Below are 24949 nucleotides of genomic sequence, written 5' to 3'. Positions count from 1 at the left end.
CACAGAAGAGTCTCATGAGCCCAAGCCCTTCCAGGCCTGGAACAGAGCAGACCCAGAAACCCGCAGAGAGAGGCTGCGGCGGGCAGCTCGCTCAGAGTGTGGAGGAGGTGTGGGAAGGACAGGCCCAGCCGCCCAGGGCCGCTCACTGCAGAAGCATGCATGCTTCCCCCTGCACGGGGCTGGGAGGCTCCTTCTAGGCCAGAACACTACTGCTGTCAGCTACTTCCACTCACGTCAGGTTCAACGGACTGCTCTGCTAAAAGAAGGGAGAGAAGTGCTGCAAAAATGCTTAAAATGTGAAAAGTTGTGGTGCCTTAAAGAATACACTACGATCCGTGGCAGAAATCTCATTTATGTGAAACAGTCCAAAGACCAACAAAATTAGATAAATATATTTACCGTGTAAAGACATGTGGAAGAGAGGAGAATTCCCTTATTGCTCTATACATGGAAATACTGGTGGAATGAAATAATTGAGTAAAACGGTTGTTGACTTTTCCACTGCTTTTCTTGGGGAAAAAAAAAGATTCCATTTAAAGGAAAGACCACTCTCAAGCTCAAGTGATGTGACAGATATGTCTTCCTCCTGCCCCTTCGGTTTTTGAAAATTCATAAGTTCCTTTTATTCTCTCTTCATTCCAGAAAACTAGGCATTCACTTACCAGAATCCAAAATGCAATGAAAGGAGTGCACTTCTCCTTACGTCACAAGTGGCTTGGATGTGATTCTTTTAATGAGGTACTAACGAGGACCTAAAGGTTCTGTCCTGTCTGTGAATTATTTTAAATGGACACAGAGGTGGCCTTGGGAGACTTGTTTTTCAACTCCCCGATTTTCTCACACTGGCCTACACCGGACTTGAAGGCTTAACAAACTCTATATGAATTTTAAGCTCTGGAAGAATTTAAAAACTGGAATGTTTTGCTGTCCTTTCAAAATAAAGAGGTCAAAGCAGGCAGTTGTTTTTCTGAGCAACTGACCATGGAACGCCCAGGTCTCCATGTTCAGGGCAATGTATTTTAATAGCAGCAGTAGCAGCTGCTACCTAACATCAATCAAGCACTCTGGGGCCAGGCACTGAGCTACGTGCTGTGCATAAATGATTTCATGCAAATGGCACAATCATCCTGTGAAGGACTATTATTATTTCTATGCTAGAGGCGAGGAAATCAAGACTTAGAGAGGTTAAGAATCTTGTCCAGTTTTCAAGATTAGAAAGTGGCAGGACTAGAATTTGAACCTGGGAGTTAGGTGTTTTTAGAACCTGAACATGTGTCAGATTGCTCGCTGCTTTAGACACTGTTTTCTAAGCACACTCTGTGTGTGTGCTCAGTTGTGTCAGACTCCCTGCAACCTCGTGAACTGTATGTAGCCTGCCAGGTTCCTCTGTCATTTTCCAGGCAGGAATACTGGGGTAGGTTGCCATTTCCCTCTTCATCTAAGTATATTAAAGAATATATAAAACAATGACATAAGAACAGTCATCCACTTGCTTTTAGAACTTCATTTCTCTCTCCCACACTTCTCTCTTCTTCTCCCTTCAAGTCTTAAGTCAGAATTGAAGGACAGAAGAGTGGAGATAAGAGGTAGGGCTGAGTGACATTTTACCACCTGAAAAGAGCGTGCTGCTGTAACTCCTCTCGGAACTAACTGATACACGAGAACAATTAATCTCAGGCCCTGAAATTACCTCATAAAAGCAAACTTGAAAAAAAAAATTCATTTTCATTATTTTTTTTTCCCCAAGAGGTAAAGGAAACTTAAGAAACTGTTCAATCCTTGACACTACAGTAAAAGTACCGAGACTCTAGATGCGAAGTGGGACAGGACCAGACATGGGCCTTTCAGGGCCTAACCTGTGGCTGTGAGCAGGACGTGCGGCTCCTGTAATACTGGCCCTTCCATCTGTCTCAGAGAGGTGGCCTGGCTCTGGCTGACACCACCAGTCGCATGTGATGGGAACAAGAGGCAAAGATGTGGAGAATGGTTAAGCGTGGTCTAATATGAATACAGTGTGTGCTGTGAAACACAAAAAAGAGACCGGCTCCTACCTTTAGCACAGATTATGACTCCAAGCACTCAGTCCTTGGAGAATTTTCTAACTACTGTAGAACCATTTCATGTTTAAGTCCACTCTCATTTAAAGAGCTGGCAATTCATGAAAGTAACAGACAGGCTTATCTAGATTTATTTCCAGTCGAAATCTTTCTGTATCAATTGCCCAGATACGTGTGTTTAAAGTCAAATATCAACAAGGTTCACTACATTTGGCTGAGCTCTATCTTTGATTTCTACAGAGTTCAGAGGATTATAGATCTTTTCAGTTTCATGTAGTAGAGCTATGGGCTGCAATGGTTTGTGGTGCTGGGATTATAAGTAAGTAGGTGGAAAGCCTTGGCTCCAGTTGGAAGTTGAAGACGGGAGGGCTACAGTGACTGGTGTGAGATAAGGAGTCATTTAACTCTTCTGGCCTCTTTTTTGCTCTCTCTGAGAAGAACTCATGCCAACATCAGACAACATATCTAAAGTGCTGTGGAAACTCCAGAGAAAGACTCTACACAGGCCGTTTAAAGCTGCGTCTCCGCAGACACAGAGAACAGACTTGTGGGCACGGGATGAGAGGAAGAGGGCGGGGCGAACTGAGAGAGGAGTGTGTTAACACAGACATTGTCATACATCTAGGACTTGAATCCCGTATCACTTACCTATATCGCTCCTCCTGTAAGGCCTGCATTATTAGCGAATAGTCCCTCTGATAATGTTCCTTGAGGGTCTCAAAAGATTCCTCGAGTCGGGCCTGGGTTTCCCGGATCTCCTGGACCTCGTGCAGCAGTGCATCGAACCCTGAGCTCTGCATGTCCAGGGTGTTGGTTCTGGAGCTGGACGCTCCTACGGCGAGGCCGCCGGCAGTGCTGTTGGCGCCCACTGAGCCCGAGGTGGCGCTGGAACAGTCCTCCTCACTCCCATACTTGGGGCTGGACTGAAAGGTGGAAATGGCCCCCAAGGCCTTCCCTGCTTCGTCCACCTGCCCTTCCTCTAAAGAGTCCTTCAGGTTGGGGATGTTGTCGGCGCTGCCAAACTTATTACGAATTAGAGATGCGATCTCTCTGGGCTTGGAGACCACGGCCCCGGCGGCCGAGTGGGTGGCCTGGGAGAACCTGGCCAGCCCCCCCTTGACACTGTCCACCACGCCTTCGCTGAAGCCGGTCACCTTGGCGCCCACATCCTTCAGCCCCTGGTGCATGTCCCTGAAGACGTCCTTTGGCTGCCGGGGGATCCCATTCTGCTCCACCTCCCGGAGCTTCCTGTGGTAGTGCTCGAGCTTCTTCTGCAGCTGCTGGATGGTCTGGGCGGACTTCTGGTTCTTCTTCTCAAAGACCTGCTTGATGCGGGCGGCCTGCTGCTTGTCTGCGCTGTTGGCCAGCTTCAGGTACTCAGCCACGTTGTCGTCCCGGGCCGTCTGTGCGATCTTGATTTGTTCCGTGAGCTTCAGGATCTTCTGCTGCAGGTGGGCAATAGCAGCCTTTGTGCGCTGAGGGTCTGGGGTTCCATCCACCGAGTCTGTGTGCAGGCTGCCATCTGTGCTGGAGGCCACCGCACTGGAGGTCTGGGCGAGGCTGCTCACTTCCAACCGCTCGATCTGGTGTGAAAGCAAGAGGGGGAGGTTAGAAGGAGCCCAGGAGGACTTGCTCTCCACCATTGATGGGCCCCAACGTATTGAAAAAGTTCACCTACTCAGCACAGAGCATTGTTCTAATTGTTTAAATCACTCAGTCCTATCTGACTCTTTGCGATCCCATGACTAGAGCCCACCAGGCTCCTCTGTCCATGGGATTCTCCAGGCAAGAATCCTGGAGTGGGTTGCCATTTCCTCCTCCAGGGGATCTTTCCCACCCAGGGATCGAACCCACATCTCCTGCATTGGCAGGTGGATTCTGTACTGCTGAGCCACTGGGGACGCCCACTCAGCACAGAGTGCTGACCCAGTTCCTCCTGTCCTGTACCAGCCCCCTCACCCTCTTGGATACTGTCCCCAAACAAACACACTTTGCTTTAAGCAAAACAGATACATGAGAAAAGATTTGCAGAGGCTGGAATCTGTGCAAAAGGTCTTCTGCTAGAGGATTTCTTACAGTACTGCTTTACATAATAAAGCTCTCCTAATGAGTTTAAAGTATGAATTAATTCACACTCAGCACACACACTTGTGTTTAGAAGTTTATCTGTGTACAACATAGTACATCTGCATTTCAATTTAATCATATGAAAATTGTCTCCGTATTCACACGCCACTGTATTCCAATTCTTGCTTTCAGATTACAGTCGTCTGAAAATGTTGGTGAGAAAGGTAACTTAAGTGGCTACATATAAAAATCCAATTGTTATCACGTGTCTTTTTAATCAAACCACATCAAGGGGTACGGAATCATTCTGTCTGTTCCAACAGGGACACTAAATTGGAAGTTGGTGGCATGTGAAGGGGAGAATGGGAAGGTCCTGCTAAAAGTAGCAAGCATGAACGTGGTAAGGGCTTGAAAGTTAAAAGCCCAGATCACAAGTAGCTGTGATAAGCTTGGGCAAGGTAACACGAACTGTCTGGGAGAGAGACAGAAGAAGTAAATAAGTAAACAAGTCAGGGACTAAGTTCAGGCCTTGTGAAGTTCAAATTTTATGTGTTCTGTCTACTCAAAGATTTTGATTAGGCAAGGGACTCCAAAACACATATAATGACTATCTTCTTGTGTGTGTGTGCACCCATTCAAGGGAGCCAAAGAAGAAGACAAATTGTTCAGATTTGAAAACTTCAACTATCATACTTCAAAACCATCAGGCCAAAGCTAAGGGAAGGTTGAGTTTCTCTAACTCAGGAAAAAAAAGCCCTTCCAAAAGGTGTGCCTGGATGTGGCTTGTGGTGATGAATTAGGGCAGGGCCCATGCAAAAAGAGGATGAGATGGTTGGATGGCGCCACTGACTCAATGGACCCGAGTTTGAGCAAGCTCCAGGAGATAGTGAAGGACAAGAAGGCCTGTGTGCTGAGGTCCATGGAGTCACAAAGAGTCGGACACAACTGAACAATGACAACCATGCAAAAAGGCTTTAGACACTGCTCTCTATTGAGTAGTAACAGTAAGAAATAATGAAATAACCATTGTGGGGTAAAAAAATTCCCACTAGGAGTGACAATGTACAAGTTCACCACCCTGGAGAAAGAAGGGCACATTCTTTTCCTTGTTTCCCATCCCTAATCTTGTTTACCAGTAAACAAGATGGTAGCAAGAACTATATAGAGGTTACTCTCATATTCTGAAAGGCCAAATCAATAATTCTGTAATGACAATAATACACCAAATCTGAAATATTCATGAAATGCTGACCATTAACTTGTCAGTCTAGAGACGCATTCTCCCTTTCCCATCTTGGCTGTACCTCCTCAGTCTGCTGTCTGAGCAGGGACCATGTTGATCTCTAAGATGCATGCAGTTCGCAACTGGGTTCAGTATACTACCACTGATGTGAATAGCAAACAGTATTATTTTCCTTCCAGATGAACAGAAGTGAACTACTGTATGCTGAAATAAAAGCAAAAGATAATCTCTAACTGAAACAAGTAACAAAAATGACATTATGCTCCACTAATGAAACGGATATGCACAAGAGTCAGGAAGCAGGACGATAACCGTGTCGGGTCCCTTTTCCATCTACCCTGCTCATCTCTAGGTGCCTGCTCATCAGCATGGAAGGGCCAGGGGGAAGGCAGCAGAGGTGAAGATGAGCCAGAGTTCCAGCTAACTGAGCTGCCCAGAGTTGCAAGAGAAGCTCCTGGAAACCCACTCTGCTCAGGGCCTCAGGGTCACTCTCTCAGGCTGCACAGAGCTCCCACAGCGTGATTTTCTCTCTGAAGGGGATTTCAGATCCCATAACTACCGTGCATATAATTACATGATCCTGACTGTGTGCTTATGCTTGACAGCTCCCCATCTACCAGTGTAACAGGAAGGCAAACAAGAAACACCTCTAGACTGAGGACCACAAGCTTACGCATGGTCTAGTTTTCTTAGGCTCTTTCTTATCAATCTGAATATCAACTTCTACGCATCCTGTTGTCTGAGGAAGTGTCGACATGGAAATCAAGGGTCACTGTTACTCTGGGAGGACACACATGGATCATACTGCCCAAAAGATACTGTTGGGACTAGAATCGAGGTGTTTTAAATGTATTTATTATTTATTTATTGAAATATATCTATTTTACAATGATGTGTTCATTTCTGCTGTAGAGCAAAGTGACTCAGTTATACACACATATATACCTTGTCTTCCATTATGGTTTATCACAGAATACTGAATATCGTTCCCTGTGCAACAGAATAGGACCTTGCTCTCAGAATCAAGGTTTGATTCCATCGCTAAAACTGCAAAAACCTATATAGAGGTGGGTTGCAATTTGAAATGGCAACCCACTCCAGTATTCTTGCCTGGTGAATCCCATGGACAGAGGAGCCTGGCGGGCTATAGTCCACGGGGTCGCAAAGAGTCGGACACGACTGAACGACTTCACACACATATAAAGGTTCAATATAATCATTTACAAATGATCACAGTTTAGATGTGATGTTACTTCCCTGCACAGCAACTGAAGAGATAATCCAGATTCTCTCTACTCTGACTTCTCTACCTGGGCTGTCTGGAGCCCCACTGCGTCCTTCCCGTGCCTGATTCCCACTTAGCATAAGCAATATGCCTGCGAGAACACTGCTGACAGAATCCCCTGTCCTCAGCATCGAGAAAGAAGACTAACCCTCAGTTTCAGCACATGGGTGGTTTAGACTTGAGACCATGAATCCCTGGGTTACCCAGTAACTCCTCCCAATTTTGGCAGGCACTATTCTTAAAAATGAAGAAGAGCAAGAGAAATCGGGAGAAGAGGGGAGGGGGCAGAAAGAAAAAGGGAGAAAGAGAAAGATACATTGAACTGCAGTTACAGGACAGGGGTGAGAATGCTCCCTTGGTATCGACGGTGCTGTGAACCAAGTCTTTGGTGGCCTGAATACTTAGCACTGGAAGGGCTGACTCAGCCATGAGTTGTAAATGTACCAGCTGCAAAATTTGCTTTCCCAAAAGTCTTTGCTAGCGTACGAAGCTCTCCACATCTAACAATGTAAAACTTCATTCCTACTTCACTCCAGACAAAACTAAATTGCCAATATAAAAAGAATGTTTTAAACCTTTTTAGAAGGCAGTAGTGGAAAATAGGAGAAGGTTTTCTCAAACGGAAAAAGGCACAGACCAGAAAAATAAGACTATTAAGTCTGGCTACAGTTCCTATAGCAGGGAAGCACAGGTTCTGGCATAAACTGCTCGGGTTCAAAACTGGCTTTGCTACTTACTAGCCATGTGACACTGGGCAAGTTGCTCAACTTCTGTGTTCGTTTCGTCATCTGTACAATAGGGATAGTACTAACGCACACAAAATCAGCTCAAAAACAGCTTGAAAAAGCACTGATACACAAGTAATACTCGTGACAATAATCCTGATCACCTGTGAACTTGGCACTCCAAGTCTAGTTTGTCTCAAACAGCCCTTTTCTGTTGAGAACCACTTAAGACTCCACTCTCTTTTCTACCACCAGCACTTCTCAGGTCTATCTTCATGAAGAACAAAGGTTTAAAATCATGTCGTGGGTGTCACTGCGTATGTGACAATTCACTGAAACGTGAACTCTGGTGGGGTCTGCTCACTAGCTTTGGAGCTACTGATCTCAGCAGAATTGTGACCAAAAAAAAAAACCCAAAACTGTACCATGGGTCACTTGGGAGTAATGGAAACTCCATTTGAATCTATGTATGCTAAGGGCGCAACTGGAATGCAGCTCTCCGGCCAGGGCGCACAGCTTCACACGTCCAGTCTTCTGCCTTCAAGGACACAATCTCCTTTCCTTTCCTGGCTGAAGGGAACCCAGTCCAGGCATAACCTCCTTCCGGGAATCTGTCCTGACGGCCTCCTGCTCCCAGCTGGATTCATGTGTGCAGTCACTCAGTGGTGTCCAACTCTTTGCAACCCCGTGGACTGTAGCCCGTCAGGCTCCTCTGTCCATGGGGATTCTCCAGGCAAGAATACTCGAGTGGGTTGCCATTTCTTCCCCTAGGGGATCTTCCCACCCAGGGATTGAACTCGGGTCTCCTGCGTTGCAGACAGATTCTTTACGGTTGGAGCCACCAGGGGAGCCCCTGGAGTCACGGCTCTTCCTTTCTATTCCCACACATCTATGCGCCTGCATCACTGTGCCGATCACATTATGCTGATACGATTGTTTGAGTGGGCTGCTTCTATTGACGGTTCCTGTGGGGTGGGGTCATCACTCATCTTTGTGCCCTGAGAAGGTATCGCAATGCCTTGGAAAAGAAAATATCCAGTAGGGGTTCAATATAAATGCTTGCTAGCGTGTCCTTCAAAGGATCCTTTTAGAGCTCATACACCATGCAGTGACTGAGCCTATGTGACTATGAATGGAACAAAGGTCAGAATTTTTTTAAGAAAAACACCTTCCAACAGATGATACACATTTCTCCAAGGCTGCTGAGGAAAAGCTACTGCCTGAGTTGAATATGCATTGAGATGATTAAGGTCCTCTCTGGCCCACCCTGCTCCAGCCCACTGCAAAGACTCCATTATGGGATCCAGGGCTGCTGCTCAGAAGGCTCCGTCACAGGAGAACTGTTTTCCTGCTTGTATGAAACACAGCTCTGAGGATGAGCACTGCCAGCTGTACTTCAGGCCTGATTCGTGGATTTGATGGGTTCGTGTGAGCCCGGGATAGTGGGGGAGGGAGGGAGGAAGAGAAAGAAAGAACAGAATAGAAAGAGATCACAGGCAACCTACAACCACAGCACTGACGGTGTAAGTATAAAATTATATGCTGCTTTTTTATGGTTAGGAGCTGTTTCTGTAAGCACAGATTCACTGTTCAACTTAACCAAGGGGTTTCAGGTATCAGGTCGCGTATGCCACTGGAAATGTTCAAGCAGAGACTTCACGCCTGAGTGTTAGAACTGTCACATGAGGATGCACTGACAGTTGGAACAGATGATCCCTGTTTCCTTCTAATTTTAAGGTTTTAACTTTTGTGAAAAAGAAATAGTGACTTGGGGTATGGGTTTTTCAAAAATCTTTCTCATAAATCCTCAGAATGAAGAATGACTAGTCTGAAGCACACAGATCTGCTAATACTAAAGTGACTTTCTAGTTTTTGAGCAGGTGCTAACGAGCAAAAGAAAAAGTGACACAGAAAAATGCTTTCACTGCTGAAGATTTAAGAATGCATGTATCAGTAAAACCCACGTGTGGATAAGCAAATCTATAAAACTGCCACCAATGAGTTCCCCTTTACAAGTTAATTTCCCACAAATACTCTTAGGACACAGTCTAATTAAGACAAAAGATTTCTAAGCCTTAGCTTAATCCTATTTATTTCAAGGAAGTCTGATAAAACAAAAGTCTAAAAAGCAATGAAAGAATCTGCAAAGCTCCATGTGGTTTGTGATAATCTGGTTCTCTCTGGACTGACTATTGTTAGGCTTACATGTGGAGTAAAAAGCTCTAAGGAGGCGCTGTATAAACTGTACACCCTCAACTCCATTTTATGGCTTGATTACTCTTCTTTCTCTTTAAATGGTCTTAGATATAATGCATTTGCTAACAGTTCCCAAATGTATACTGTAGCCCATACTTTCCTTAACTCTAGACTCATATACCCAACTACCCACCTGCTATCTCTACTTGGATGTCTAACAATCACTTCAAATTTACTAACATACAAAACTGAGTTCCTGACATCTTCCTAACCTGTGCCCCCTGCAATCTTTACCATCTCGGTAATGGCTACTTTACTGATCCATGCAATCATAAAGCATAAAGAGTTTAAGTTGTCCACGAACACAAAGTAAAGAAGTGGCCAAACCACTGTTTGAACTCAGGTAGCCTGGCTCCGGAGCCTGCGCTGTTACCAACATGCGTAGTATGTTGCCGCAGCAAAATGTTTCAGGCTCTTGCAGAATCTGCCTGCTTCTCATTGTACCTCAGCTGCTGCCACTCTGGTCTACGACACTATCAGTTCTTCCCTGCATGACTGCAATCATCTCCTACACTATTACAGCAATAATATTTTTACAGTCAAAAATATTTCAGCAGTCCTTAAAAACCTAAGTCAGATCACAATATGTTTAACTTTCTGGTAGCTCCACACATTGGTCAGAGTAAAAGCTAAAGTCCTTACAATCGATGATATATAAATCAACGTTCTCAAATAGAACATAATGGATATAATCTAGCTGATACTTCAGAGTAATAATGGGACAGCAGTAACTTAAAAAAAGAACTAAATTAAACACATCAATTAAAAATACTGTCAATAAAAAATTAAAAAAATTTTAATTCTACTATGAAAAAAACAGCATAAAGATGTGACTAGTATGGATTTCAGTGCACGCTCAATCACTTAGCTGCAGCTGACTCTGCAACCCCATGAACTGTGGCCCACCGGCCTCCTCTGTTGATGTGATTTCCCAGGCAAGAATACTGGAGTGGGTTGCCATCTTCCCCAGGGGATCTTCCCGACCCAGGGATCAAGCCCACAGCTCCTGTGTCTCCTGCATTGGCAGGTGGGTTCTTTACCACTGAGCCAGCCGCAAAGCCCCATCCATCAGGTCACAAAAGCCAAAACCAAACCATGCCAAAGCCCAGGAATCATCCTTGACATCACCTGCCTTCTACCTGTATCCACTGCAATACCCAGTCCTATCCATTCTTTTCCAAATTTCCATCAAAGTATAATACTCGCCACCCATCTCTACTTATTTCTACCATCAAACTCTTAGGACAAAATCTTGTCCTCTCTCTGCTGAATCACTCACACTGACTGATCTACCTGTATTCATGTAGGCCCTCAATTAAACTGAAGATTTTAATATTAAAAAAAGGAAGTCCTAAACCACCCAATCCTTACATTATTTTAGTAGCTTCCCACACTCTTGAAGTATTAAGAACAAGAACCTGAACTCGGTCGACAAAGTTCTACATGAGTGGGCCCTGGATCTCTCTCTAGCTTCATCTCATAGCGTGCTCCTCCCACTCCAGACACTCTGGCTTTTTTCAGGCGCTGCTGCACATCCTTTCTTCTCTCACGGTGGATAAAAAGTTATTGCTCGCCGTCTGTCTCTACAAAGATGAGGTCACTGGCCACTGTGATCGCTGATCTTCAACACGTCCTGAAAGTGTTTCAGACCAGAAATCAAGAATGAGGGACTCTGTGCTCTGGGGAAAACTGGCAGAACTGGCCTTCAGATAGTTAAAGATACTTTTCAGGAAAAGATTTTATGACCCCAATTTCCTGCATCTTTTCAGATCTCGAAAAGCACTAAAATCATTAGTGCAGACACTTGCTTCTCGTGACCAGCAGTAACCTGCTCTAGACTAGCAGCACTGTCTGTAAAAACGTATGCGTGAATCCCGTTACCAAAATCACACATACACTAACACCACCCCTCCCTTTGCAGCAATTCCTCACAGTTATCTGAGAGACTGTCTCCCATGCTATAGTCCTCATTATGTTCCCAAATAAAACTCAAGTCACAACTCTGATGTTGTGCATTTTTTCAGTCAACGTCACCACGGGATCTTTACTCTTGCAGTACTGCCTACTGTCCTTTCTTCAAGTCTCAGCCAGGCATTCTGCTAGGCGCTTGGGCATATACTGACAAACAAAATAAAGTCTCTTCCTTCATGACGCTGAGTGCTAAGTCGGGAAAAGTGGTAGAGAGAAAAAACCAGTAATCAAATGAGATATATTGCGAAAAGTGCGACAAAGAAAAAGGACAGAGTGCTGCGAGAAAAGGAATAATGTAAGACAGAGAAACCTACTTTAGACTGGAAGGTCACAGAGTAATTCTTTGAACAGGGGCACTGAAACTGAGTTCTCAGAGACAGAAAGGATGCTGTTACTTAACTAGGCCACAAAGGAAGAGAAGTCTTATTACTGTAGGTCTCATGTGCCGACAAAATATACAATTTGAATGATCATAATCAAGATGAAACTACACAGTTAAGCTGACAATTCAAAAAAAGAAAAAAGATTTGTCTATTCATTGCTTCTCACAACTCACTTGGTGAAGGACTGAGACTGTGTTATCAAAAACGTTTAAGGAAGAAGCACAGGGATGGGATGAGAGAGGAAAAGACCAGAAAAGAAGGGGCCACCTGCCCAGTAACCAAATGGAGTGTATGGATAGCTGTATTTACCAGGCTTACATAAGCAATGAGTCAGCAAAAAGCCAGGTGTCAATGGATCTTTTCTCTGCCCACTCTAAGCAGCTAGAAAACTTGGCTCTTCTACTGGGTAGAAGAGGGGCTCAAGGACAAGGTCTGAGGCAGGCTAGTAAAACAGCCACCGCACTATCCAGTGGAACTTGCCCAAGAAAGGCTGGGGAAGAGGAAACCTTTGTGCTCAGCAAAACACAAGAAACAGGATACAACTTAAAGCAGATTAGGGCAAGGTGATTCTGGTAAGATTTCACTGACCTAATGTAACTATTTCTTTAACTGGCAATAAAAATGCTTATTCAGCCCAGTTCAGTTGCTCAGTCGTGTCCGACTCTTTGTGACCCCATGGACTGCAGCACCCTGGGGTTCCCTGTCCATCACCAACTCCCGGAGGTTGCTCAAACTCATGCTTACTAAAGAGCCCCAAATCCAGACTCCAAAATTTGCTGAAAGCAAACTCTAGATTTTAAAGAGATAAATATCTTTATCTTTCTTGGGGGTCCATAAATATTTCGGGGCTTCTTTATACAACTATCTTTTCTCTAAAAAAGGCTAATATGTATTAACAGTAACAGAAGGGCTCATAATGATGGAACTGGGTCTGGCAAAGCAAAATTGTACAAACTAGAACACAAAAGGGATTAAATCACAGTACAGGCAAAGAGATAAAGCACTAACCAACCACTTGATACCGAACAGCAAAGATAATGAATCGAAGACAAACACCCACCAACGCACAGCTATGAAAATAGCAGACTCTTCAACCTGCCTTCCTCTACCTCCATACTTATAATTCTCAGCCTATTACTGTTCCAGTGGCAACAATTAAATAAGAGCACAGAGCCTTTATTTTTTCTTCTCCACTTTAGGCCACAGGGAAAGCTGTAAAAAAAAATGGGGGGAGGGCGGTTAACTATGACTGTTCAAAGAAGAAAAAGGCTATCTAATTGTTAGTGTTCTTTGCTCTGGAAATTCCTAGCTTCTACCACCTCATGGATATCTGAGAAAACCTGATGACTATTTCTGAAGGTCACAGAACTGAATGACCAGAAATAATGGCTTCCTTTCTGACTCCCTTGGGTATCCCTTTCCATCAAATGTGAATCTGCAAAATGTTTTAGTCATTGCTAAGAGGCAATTCTATGTAGCAGATACAGAAAAGTAGAAACAACAACAACAAAAAACAAAAAAAGGGGAGGGGGCCGGGGCGGGGGGTGGAGACCCAAAACATAAGCGACACATTTATCTTACCAAAGCCCCCTGTCAGGCAGTCTGCTGATTTTGCTTGCCACAAAGCTCATCCTTCATTTGTGCACTGCCAGCGCAAGCTTGGATCGCGCAAACAATCACAACCTCTTTTGGCTATAAGCTCTTTCCATTTGTCCCAGCTTCCAAACTGCAGACGAGCTGTGGCAGAGTCTGTCACGGCTGCACATACTTGGTTTCCGAGAATAACGCGGTAAATGAGGACAGCTACCACTGGGAATGCCTTCCCCCACCAACAGCCAGCCGAAATGAAGCTTCTAGTTGATCCCTGGGCTTCTCACCTTCACAGCCTCAGAGAAGTGCCTTTCACAGAACAGGCAGGTACAGCCACACCACATCAACATCCCCGCATAGCCACCACCCTGCAGTACGGCCTGCGTACTGTTCTGCTTCTGTCTCCCGTGTCAGCTCTTGGAGCTTTCTACATTGGGGAGCCAGGGAGGAAGGACTCTGTGCTGAACAAACAGAAAGCTTCTGCCAAACAAGCATCCGTGTGTGAGAGAGAGAGTGTGTGTGTGTACGCGCACGCGCGTGCCTGGGTGTGGGCACAGTTTGCTAGAGCTGAATGCAAATGAACAGTTTGAGACCGGAGATCACAGACAGTATCTGCCGCTCCTCTCCAAGCTGTGAGCATCTTTTATAAAAGACAAAAGCATCCAACGGGCTGGGCTTAAAGCTACAGGACGTTCATTCACCATCCACATTTGTACTCTCATTTACAACCAGAGAACAGCTCAAGGAGGTAAAAAATATTCTAAATAGGGTAACACTGTTTAGGGAGCTTGGTTCCACAAAGACAAAGAAAAAACAATCCATGTTTCAACAGAAGACTAAAAGATTGCCAGGACAAATTTCTATGCTTTTCTAAAGTTTCTTCTCTTATTTTTCATTTTAGGTTTACGAAGTCATTTAAATGAAAACTGAGCAAAGACAGACTTCTTGTGCAGAGCAGAAGACCCTGAAGTCTTTTTCACTATGGACAACAGGAAAAAAAAGCTTCTGAATGAAAAGCAATAAGCTCTCTGAAGTGTAAGTAACAGATTAAAACACCACAATCGTAAACCTGAGCTCAGCTCCTGTACCATCACATACTATTTATGGAATACTCACGATACTGCATGAAAGAAGAAAATGTCTTCAAGAGACTGTTCCTGCCCTGAAAAAGTCACTTTGGGATTTACCCTAAAACAACCCATCAAGGATGTCTGCATGATTAATTAGCACTCTTACTGCAATAATCAGGTCAAATCTAAAGAAACCAACTATTTTGTGATCAAGAAAAATCTTTGTAAATTATTTATGATCACAAGAGGGATGGGAGGTTATCAGCAGAAATTGCGAAACAGTAAAGTGGTAAAAAAAAAAAAAAAAGAAAAAATTTAGGTGTCCTTTCAAGGGACTACCCGGTGTTGTCTATCAGATATTTTGGAGTTATCCGATAGTATAAATTCTGCGTCTTTGTCTCTGGCTAGGTTATTCTAAAACTGTAGAGATGGAAATTACCTTGTGGATAGTGTTGATGATGAGATACAGGTCAATTCTGTCTGGTAGAGAATATAAACTTCCTTAAGTCCAATTCTCATTTTAATATCTTACTGCTTCCTAATAATTGGTGAATTAGTGAGACAAATAAAATCTTTGACACGTGTATTCAATTTGAATGAGAGTCACAATTTTTCCTTTGAATAAAACCTTTCACATTTGAATCTGTAGCTTTTATTTTGTAAAACATCTAATTAAAAATCAATTGTCTAATTCTGTCTGTTTTAATAAGGTTCTTACAAAAGACCTAAGAACCGAGAACTATTTTTAAATTTTTAAAGAGTTTTAAGAACAAAAACAAACAAAAAGAACACATAATAGAGTACTCTTGTGGCTCTCAAAGCCTAAAATATTTATTTTCTGCTTCTTTACAAAGAAAAAAGAAAGCTTGCTAATCCTTGCTTCACAAACCCAGACAGCGTATTAAAAGCAGAGTCCGTCTAGACAAAGCTATGGTTTTCCCAGTAGTCACGTATGCATGTGAGAATTGGACCATAAAGAAGGCTGAGCGCCGAAGAACTGATGCTTTCACGTTGTGGTGCTGGAGAAGACTCTCGAGAGTCCCTTGGACAGCAAGGAGATCAAACCAGTCAAACCTAAAGGAAATCAGTCCTGAATATTCATTGGAAGGACTGATGCTGAAGCTGAAACTCCAATACTTTGGCCACCTGATGCGAAGAGCCAACTCATTGCAAAAGATTCTGATGCTGGGAGACTGAGGGCAGGAGGAGAAGTAGGCAGAAGAGGTTGAGATGGCATCATCGAATCAACAAACCTGAGTTTGAGCAAACTCTGGGAGATGGTGCAAGACAGGGAAGCCTGAAGGGCTACAGTCCATGGAGTTGGAAAGAGTGAGGTATGACCTAGCAACTGAACAACAACAACAATCCTTGCTTTAGATCAAAGTTACAGCATCTCAACAGGCACAGATATTTGAATAAGCGTGATCAACTTGACAAAATAGAAGACACTGAGGATTCAATTGGCATTTACCAGTAAAGTCAAGTTAGGACCCAGACAGAAAACAGGCTCCTTTATACCACCCAAAGATATATCAGGGGTATTTTATTGATAACACAAAAAGTTTCCTTTAAAAACGTCTTAAAATGTTCAAATGTTAATTTACAAAGAAACTTTTTTTTTAGCTTTATATATTATTTTTGGCTGTGCTGGGTCTTCACTGCTGTGCGTGGGCTTTCTCTAATTGCTGTGAATGGGCTTTTCATTGCAGTGGCTTCTCCTGTTGCAGGGCACGAGCTCTAGAGTGTAGGCTCAGTGGTTGTGGCCCATGAACTCAGCTGCTCCAGGGCATGTGGGGTCTTCCCCAACCAGCGACTGAACCTGTGTCGCCTGCACTGGCAGGCGGATTCTTAACCACCGGACCACCAGAGAAGTCTCAAAGAAACTGTTTAAAACTGTTTTTCATTGACTGGTTTTCAGACTTCTCAACACTGATTAAAGTTTACTGAATATGCCCTTAGAAAGAAACAAAGGTGAACACAAATTTTACTAGAATCTAATTTACGAAATCCTTTTAAACATTGTAGTATAAATACAATAATCTGGAAATAAAAATAATAAAAAAAAACTACTAAATTCAGGATTTATCTGACAAGAAAATATTTTTTCCCTCAGTAATACAAACCTACAACAGTATTTTTACTGTGTTCAACACTGTTGAGTACTGGGGGGAATGCTGAAATTTTATAGGAAATAGATTTTATCTTTCTAAAAAACTCTTGGGGAAAGAATGCCTTTTAAAAACTTCTTTGTTATGCAACATTTCAAATATGTGTAAAAGTACAGAGGATACTGAATCCTACACAGTGTTTCCAACATTAATTAACTCATGGCTGGTCTTTCCTCCCTCCCATGCAATGATTTGGAAGCAAATCCCAGACAAAAGATACCCTTAACATAAACCAAGACTAATTCTAGAGGCTTTGCTCTATTATTAAAACCTATCTCAGCTGTAAGATCTCATGGATACTACTTTATTTTTTGGACAAAATGCCTAAAGTTCTCCCTCTCTTTCACCCTTCGCGATACTTCATGAAGGATCCACTGGGGAAAAATGTCCAAAGACTGAGGAACTTTGCTCTGTAAAGCATCTGACCTTCTTGATGCTGATGCCTGATGACTGGCTGGATAAACTTTTCCCAAAGTGGCCAAAGATAGGTAAAAGGAAAGCTGAATCGAGGAAGAAAAATGATAAATTTAATAAATCAGTTACTGTCTGTAATAGCAGAAAGCAGAGGATAGATTTGCAAGGGAGGCACTGAAGTCAAGACCTGTGGCAACAGCTGGCCGTGCATTCCTCAAGGAGTCTCTTTTCTTGCCCTCCTCCAGTAGGTTACAGGCTCACCTAAAGTCCTTAACTAGCAAGCTCCCACTCAACTCAGTAAGAGGGAGGTTTTGTTTGACTTCAGCAGCTTTCTGTATGCAAAAGCAACCCCTCATAACCAGCCAGTGGGTGGGGGAGCAGAAAAGTGACAAAGAAAGTAACTGGAAAGGAGTTTAAAATCTTTTGAGATTAGTATAGTCATATGAATCTCTAAATAAGGCAAGTGCTTTCTTTTACTGCTTAGAACCAATTAGTTCAGAAAGGAGAGCAACAGAATTAGTGCCAAAGCCAATACCAGAATATGAAGCTTTAGGAAAAGAATACAGGCACCCGCCTTCTTCAGAAATTAACCAGGTTACCTGCCTTGCTGTTCAAGACAATTAACTGAAGACATGCAATTCTGATCCAAAAAGGATGTCCTAGAGACATTTCCATGACTAGTGTCAACGTTTAATGTATAACAAATATGAAGCCAAATATTCACATCCTTTGGCCCAAGTGTGTTTACAGTAAATGCGAACAGTGTGTAAGTGAAGAACAAGTCTTGCTGAGGTCAAAGACTCACATCAGGATAATGGTAGTCAAAATAGCTGATTAAGAATCTGCACTGATCTTGAAAAATAGAATAAGCACAGGTTCACGAAGTTACAGTCCGGAAACAACTCACTCCTAGAGCTTCAGTGAACTGGATCGATGTATGTAGAGTAGATGTACACACAGCAGTAGTGTACTTATCATTATAACCACAGAGGGGAAAAGGAAGGGGACAAGGAGGATAACAGGACATCTACCGAAGGCAATAAACACGTTCTAACAAACAAAGTATAGAGAATTAATGTCCCTTCAGATACTAATTTATTTTATTCTATTAAAAATGTTTAATTGAAGCACAGCTGATTTATGATGTTGTGTCAGCTTCTAGTGTTCAGCAAAGTGATTCAGTTGTGTGTGTATATATATATTCTTTTTCATATTCTTTTCCATTATGGTTTATTTAAGCTTACAATGTAGGCTCAATAAATGTCCAGTGAATTAACCCGTAAGAAATAAGAATATAACATCATATCACCTCAAATACATGCTTATGTTATATTTAAATCTACAGATAGTTGTGGCTAGTTTCTGCATTGGAATCTTCCATTTTTTTGTATTCAATGTTTCACAGAGCCACCTCTGATTGCTGGACAGTGTTTGCTTATGAATTAATTTTAGTCCTTTAAGGATTCCCTTAGTTTCTGATATTCCACAAGCACATAAAAAGCAGAGTTACAAGATTTTTTTTTCTCCACAGAATTCCAAGCCAGAGTTGTAAGAGACCTTAGACGACAGTCTCTGTGTATGCTCAGTCATGTCTGACTCTTTGTGACCCCATGGACTACAGGCCATCAGGCTCCTCTGTCCATGTGATTTTCCAGGCAAGGATACTGGAGTGGGTTGCCATTTCCTACTCCAGGGAATCTTCCCAGCCCAGGAATTGAACCTGCGTCTCCTGTGTTGGCAGGTGGATTCTTTACCACCGTACTACTTTGGAAGCCCCAAAAGATCGTCTACCCAGTATTTAAGTGAAATTTACTAGAAATGGGGGTGAAATCATTCACAATTAAAATCTGGAGACAAATTTCTCATATAAGTCTAAGAAGCAATAACTATAGAAGGCCTCTGTTCTCAAGCCATTATTTAGAAAATCAATATGGAACTGTCTCTAGTTTGTTCTTGACTTTGGCACACTCAGGGAAAAAAACATATTCCATCTTCGCAAGAATATTTTCTGACAAAATTACTTTTTATCTTATAATGATTTGATAAAAATTAATTTTGCAAACTATGTTACAGTCAAATTAATTTTACCTTTACAGTTTAGACGACTGTTAAGACTTTATAAAGAGGGCTGAGCACTGAAGAATTGATGCTTTTAAACTATGGTGTTGAAGAAAACTCTTGAGGGTCCCCTGGACTGCAAGGAGATTAAACCAGTCAATTTTAAAGGAAATCAGTCCTGAATATTCATTGGAAGGACTGAGGCTGAAGCTGAAACTCCAATACTCTGGCCACTGATGCAGAGAACTGATTCATTGGAAAAGACCCTGATGCTGGGAAACACTGAAGGCAGGAGGAGAAGGGGATGACAGAGGATGAGATGGTTGGAGGGCATCACCGACTCGATGGACGTGAGTTTGAGCAAGCTCCGGGAGCTGGTGATGGACAGGAAAGCTTGGCATGCTGCAGTCCATGGGGTCACAAAGAGTCGGACACAACTGAGCGACTGAACTGAACTGAAGGCTTTATATGGTATTATAGAATTTGCAGCCCTTTAATCTAGGGAGTAGGAAAGGAAAAGTCCTAATTAAAATTCCTAATAACTTAGTGCTTTGTCTTGCACATTAAGGGGAGAACTTTAATAAAACAAATTTGCTCATGACCAACTGATAACAAATGTTCTTTTGGTGGCTTTTTGTAAACAAAATTGAGATGGGAATATTGTTAGTCATCTCTCGTATTCTTTTCAACTACTAGGAACTCTGTTTTCTCTCAGGGTGTTTTATGTTGTATCAAAAACAATGTTTCTGTTATAACATCCTAATGTTAGGATAATATTAATAATGCCACTTTTCCAGAATTTTAATTTCAAAGAATGACTAAGACAACCTAATTCTTAAAATGTACTGTAATAGAACAAGAGCTTCATCTGATTTAGGTTAATTAAGATCCCACTAGGTAAAGACTTCCTTTTTTGCTATAGGATCTAAATTACTTTGAGTTAAGAGATTGCCAGAGAACCTACTCACAGCATTTCTAACTCACTTCTTTGGTATTTTCTCTTTAATTGAAAATGGTGTTAAGAACAGCTGACCTTTCCATAAATCACATAAATATGGTACAGCTGAATCATATAATGTGGTGACTTCTGCTTTACATCTGAGAATACCACTGAATTCCAACTTTACAGCTCAAAATTTTAATTACTCTTTTCAACTGCTTGACATCTTCAACCCTGACTAAGCATAGCAATGTCATTAGTGACGGATTAATGAAGAGGTTGAAGAGGACCGGAAGCACTTTGCAGCAAACCATCAGAGACCGTGTTCCAGGATGGTGTTTATCCAAGTTAGTAATCTTCACTATTTCATTCACTGACTCAGTTATGAATAATCAATTATAATTTCCTCCCCTCAAAAGGTACCATGAAAAACTCTGTTAAATGTACTGCTGAAATCTAGATGTCCTATCTTCAGAATATCTCTACTACTATAGAAATCCTATTAAAAAAGGGAATGAGCTTAGTCTAAGGATAATCAAACTTAGAAAATCTGTTTAGTGTCTTCCCTATGGGCTTCTTTTACAAAGTACTTATTTACGTATGCCTAACCACAGGTCTGGAATAGTAACAACTTAATGCTAAGGAGACTGAAAATTTGTCTATTTTTCAAAGAATTAATAGCAGCCAGAAAATATTTCTGTACCCTTAATTTTAACATTAATAAAAAACGGAAGCATGAACTGTTTAAGTTTTAATCTTAAGACTGTTAGTGTTTTAGCAACTTTGGATCAAGTCAAATGTTTAGAATACATATATACACCATATGCTTACACTCATTCCACTGTATTTTTTTAATTTCAAATTCCTATTAATTTGTAGGCCACAGAGATTTGTGCTCACGCTCAGTTATCGAGTCATGTCCAACTCTTTGCAACCCCATGGACTAGACACAGCCATGATCCTTTTCCATGTAATTTTCCAGGCAAGAATACTGGAATGGGTTGCCATTCCCTCTTCCAGGGGATCTTCCTGACCCAGGGATCGAACCTGCGTCTCTTGCACTGGCAGGAGGATTCTTTACCACTGAGCCCCTTGGGAAGCCCAGGCCACAGAGATCAACCTCATGTAAATTAAGATATGCAACTCTTCACTTAAGGAAGATTTTGTTCCAGCAAAATAATGTGCAAATTAAGGATTTAATATGGAATAATATTTATTACATTTGAAAATGTGTTACACTTAAAAGTGACTATATAAAGAATTTAGAATGAATGCTTTTGAAAGTAAATAATTACCCTATCCAGAGTTAGAAAACTTTGTCTAAATCCAGATTTTCCTCTGTACTAGTAGTACTAGTTGAAGTCCAGTAAACTCCTTCATTTATCTTCTATGAGTAGTTTGTAACTGAATAATAATCAGTTAAGAAATTGCTTTTTAACTCTATTAACTGCCTAGAAACAGAAAAATAAGTTTGAGATTGGTGTCTCTGACCATTTCTGAGAGTCATAGGAAGATGTGTCACTTTATTTCTAAAACCAATCTATATGTGTCTATACACATATATTCTGAAACGTCCTAAAATCTAACGATCTTGAGAAGCTGTCTTGTGAAATAGCCTTATTTTACAAGTGAGGAATAAAAGCTCTGGCATGTTAACTAAATCCCCAAGTTCCCATCTGGTTCTGGCAGGACTGGGACTACAGCCCATACCTCTCCAATGTACTCCTCGTTTACTTATTAGGCTTATTACTTGTTGTCATCTTCCCCAACTAGAGTGGAAGTTGCATGAGGTCAGAGAGCCATCTCAACTCCCAAACTCTGATAGAAAACAGATTCTCCAACAACTGTTTGTTCAGTGAACAAATGATCAGTCTACATCACCCTCTGTTTCAGATAGGATATACTGGAACTCTGGCATACAGTAATTACTGGCATGAATTAAAATAATCAGTGACAAATGTTCTTAGGCATTAAGTCAGAGCTCTCAACCTATTTTTCTTCTCACAGTCTTAAGGGATGTAAAATATTCTCCGGAGGAAAAGGGAAGCATTTTGAGCACTGGGAGTAGGGAGACGCTGCCCTGCGGAACAGTCTTCTGCTGCTGTGCTGTACACTTCTCATCCACCACTGAAATCACTGTTCTAGCTATTCCTTTCGAATCAATTACAAAGAAATCCCACAATTACAAAATACTGTGGGCAGATCTTTGCACTGTTTCATAGGCATTGTTCCTAGGGAATCTGACCTTTATGTAGCACTCTGAGCCCCATGAAACGATGAGAGTTGGTCAAGCAGCAGTTGAGATGGGAGGGGAGTTTTATCATTTGAAATTTCACCATTTAATAAAGTGACAGTCCAATGTAAATAACTGTTTAAATGACAGATAGCATCTGTACAGAACCAAATAATTATCACCATAAATTCTGGGCATTCGTACAGAAAATCAAGGCAATTTATATAGATGTGTGTTGTTGCAGGGTTATTAAAGAAGGAAAAAGCAAATTATTCATCTTTAAGTCAACATCTGGGAATATTATCTTGTGTAATATTTAAAACACAAATATAACTTCAATATATAAGCAATGCATTCTGTAATATCTCCAATTCTTTCCTAGAATCAGATATGTTTTCCCCTCTAGAGTTCTGTGCCTTTAAAATGTTTATCCTGCAGTTTTCATAAAGTATGTTGCAACCTCATGCAAAGAGTTTATACATAAACCCCTATCTACAGCAGTTTGATGTATCCAGAAGCTAGAGCAAGTACCTCTTTTCTGAACATTTTAATCATTGTTTCAATGAGAGGATCCTTGTGGCACAGCTGGTAAAGAATCCCCCTGCAATGCGGGAGACCTGGGTTCAATCCGTGGGTTGGGAAGATCCCCTGGAGAAGGGAAAGGCTACCCACTCCAGTATTCTGGCCTGGAGAATTCCATGGACTGTATAGTCCATGGGGTTGCAAAGAGTCGGACACAACTGAGTGACTTTCACTTTCGCAGATTTGATGAATACTTTGGGTCAGTGAGAGACATGGGTAGAGAAGCAAGTTTAATCTAAAATTATTCACTCAGGTACTAAGTGATTTTGGCAAGATTTTCTCTACTCATGGATTAAGGCAATACACAGACAAAACAATGTCAATTAAAAATATTCAGATTACGTTTTACGTTTTCCTCCTCTTTTTGGACTGTCAATAACGAAGAAAAAGGAGTTAACTTCTGTTTTACTATCAGTCTCCACCCCCTATCCTTTCAGGGCAGGCCTATGAATTCTTTTCTTCTGAACACCCCATTCAACCTGGGATTGCATTCTTAATAAAACATAGATAAGGAAACTGACCTTTTATAACCTCAGAACAAACAGAGATGTGCCAGGGTTTTAAAATCCAAGATACAGAACAAACAACAGGAAAAAAAGGGGGGGGGGAGGGGGACACAGAGCAGAGGTACAAATCTGTTAATAAAGCTGGCATTTAAAGTGATCAACCGTAAGGAATAGGAGAGTGACTTAACACCAAACTTCAGAGTGAAAAATCTATTTGGATCTTAAATACAGTGGCTCACAACAAACAATAATACATATCAGCTTTAGGATCAGGTAAAACTGTACAGAATCTGTGTGCTTCAGCATGTATCTCTTAGAAAAGATCTATGTATTATTTATAAACCCACAACACACCAAAAAATCATGGTAAACTACAGCTGTTAGCCACACTTTGTACTCCTGACTGTGGATGAGATGTGAAAATGGTGGATTCGCTGTGAAGCTGGGTCACCCTCCCATCCAGTTGAATCTCAGGGACTTGCTCCACTGATGCCGAGACATAGTACCAAAATATGTGCATACCGCTTTACAATTCAGAAAATTGCCAAGTCTTTGGGAAAAATACACGAAAAACAAGTAGCTGAGTAATAAGAACCGTTTTGTTTTTCTTTTTTTAATGTGAGAAATATTTCAAATGGCTTTAATCCAAATTGTGATTGGTTATGCATGCCTGGTATCTTCAAATTTAACCCAAGCTTTCCCCAAGTTGCCAAAGGCAAAGGAAACTCTGGTTCTCTGAAGAAAACACTTAATTTTGGAGAACTACTCAGCCTGAGAGAGTGAGGATGACATTTACTCTGCACTGAAGCAGCCCCGTCATACGGCAGCACGGGACACTCTGGTATCAGCTGAGCATGCCCACACAGCCAAAGAACACTCTGTGCGTTCTACCTAAATACCTAGGGGTAAAATGAACAACTAGGAAACACAGAATACGCCTCTCCATTACTGCCACCTCACACAAGTCAGTCCCAAAATAGCATATGCCCAGGGCTGAGATCTACTGCTGAAAAATGCGAAGTTTCAGCAGCTCAAAGCATTTCCTGTGTCTGTCTCAGCTACCAGCCCCCACTTAAAGCTGTAGAATTATAAGATTAAGGAAGAGATTTGAGGGAAAAAAAGACAGATACACACACATATACAACATACGGTTTCCGAGGAGAGTGAGGGTTCCATGCTTGTGAGGGAGGAGGAGGAGGAATATGCCGAAGAACCCTCGGGTTTCTCCCAGATTTGAACATGCTGTACTGTGGCATGAGGTCAGCAGAGACTGACTCCAGCCCTGTGAGGCTGAATTCTACCCTGACAAAGCAGGATCACTGTAATATGAAGCAAGAGGACCCAGGGCATGTTGGCTGCTGTACAGAGTGGCTGTTCTAGAAAGTAATGGCAATTCCAAAA

The 24949-nt window shown here is 42.0% G+C and overlaps 1 protein-coding gene across 6 annotated transcripts in view; it reads right to left on the bottom strand.

Moving 5' to 3' along the window:
• The window catches only part of TMCC1 (transmembrane and coiled-coil domain family 1), a 154833-nt gene that overhangs the window by 18489 nt on the left and 111395 nt on the right, over positions 1-24949 (bottom strand). For 5 of the 6 annotated variants that reach the window (XM_010862441.1, XM_010862442.1, XM_010862443.1 and 2 more), the window contains one exon: positions 2706-3640. In XM_010862441.1, coding sequence (XP_010860743.1) covers positions 2706-3640 — 935 coding nt within the window. Of the gene's footprint in view, positions 1-2705; positions 3641-24697; positions 24935-24949 lie in introns of those variants that run through there. The other variant, XM_010862446.1, reaches the window with a different exon arrangement.

The sequence above is a fragment of the Bison bison genome, unplaced genomic scaffold (assembly GCF_000754665.1).
Source record: "Bison bison bison isolate TAMUID 2011002044 unplaced genomic scaffold, Bison_UMD1.0 scf7180017864482, whole genome shotgun sequence".
Taxonomy (NCBI): domain Eukaryota; kingdom Metazoa; phylum Chordata; class Mammalia; order Artiodactyla; family Bovidae; genus Bison; species Bison bison.
The sequence above is the reverse complement of the archived record's forward strand: the minus strand, read 5'-3'. Positions and strand labels throughout refer to the sequence as shown.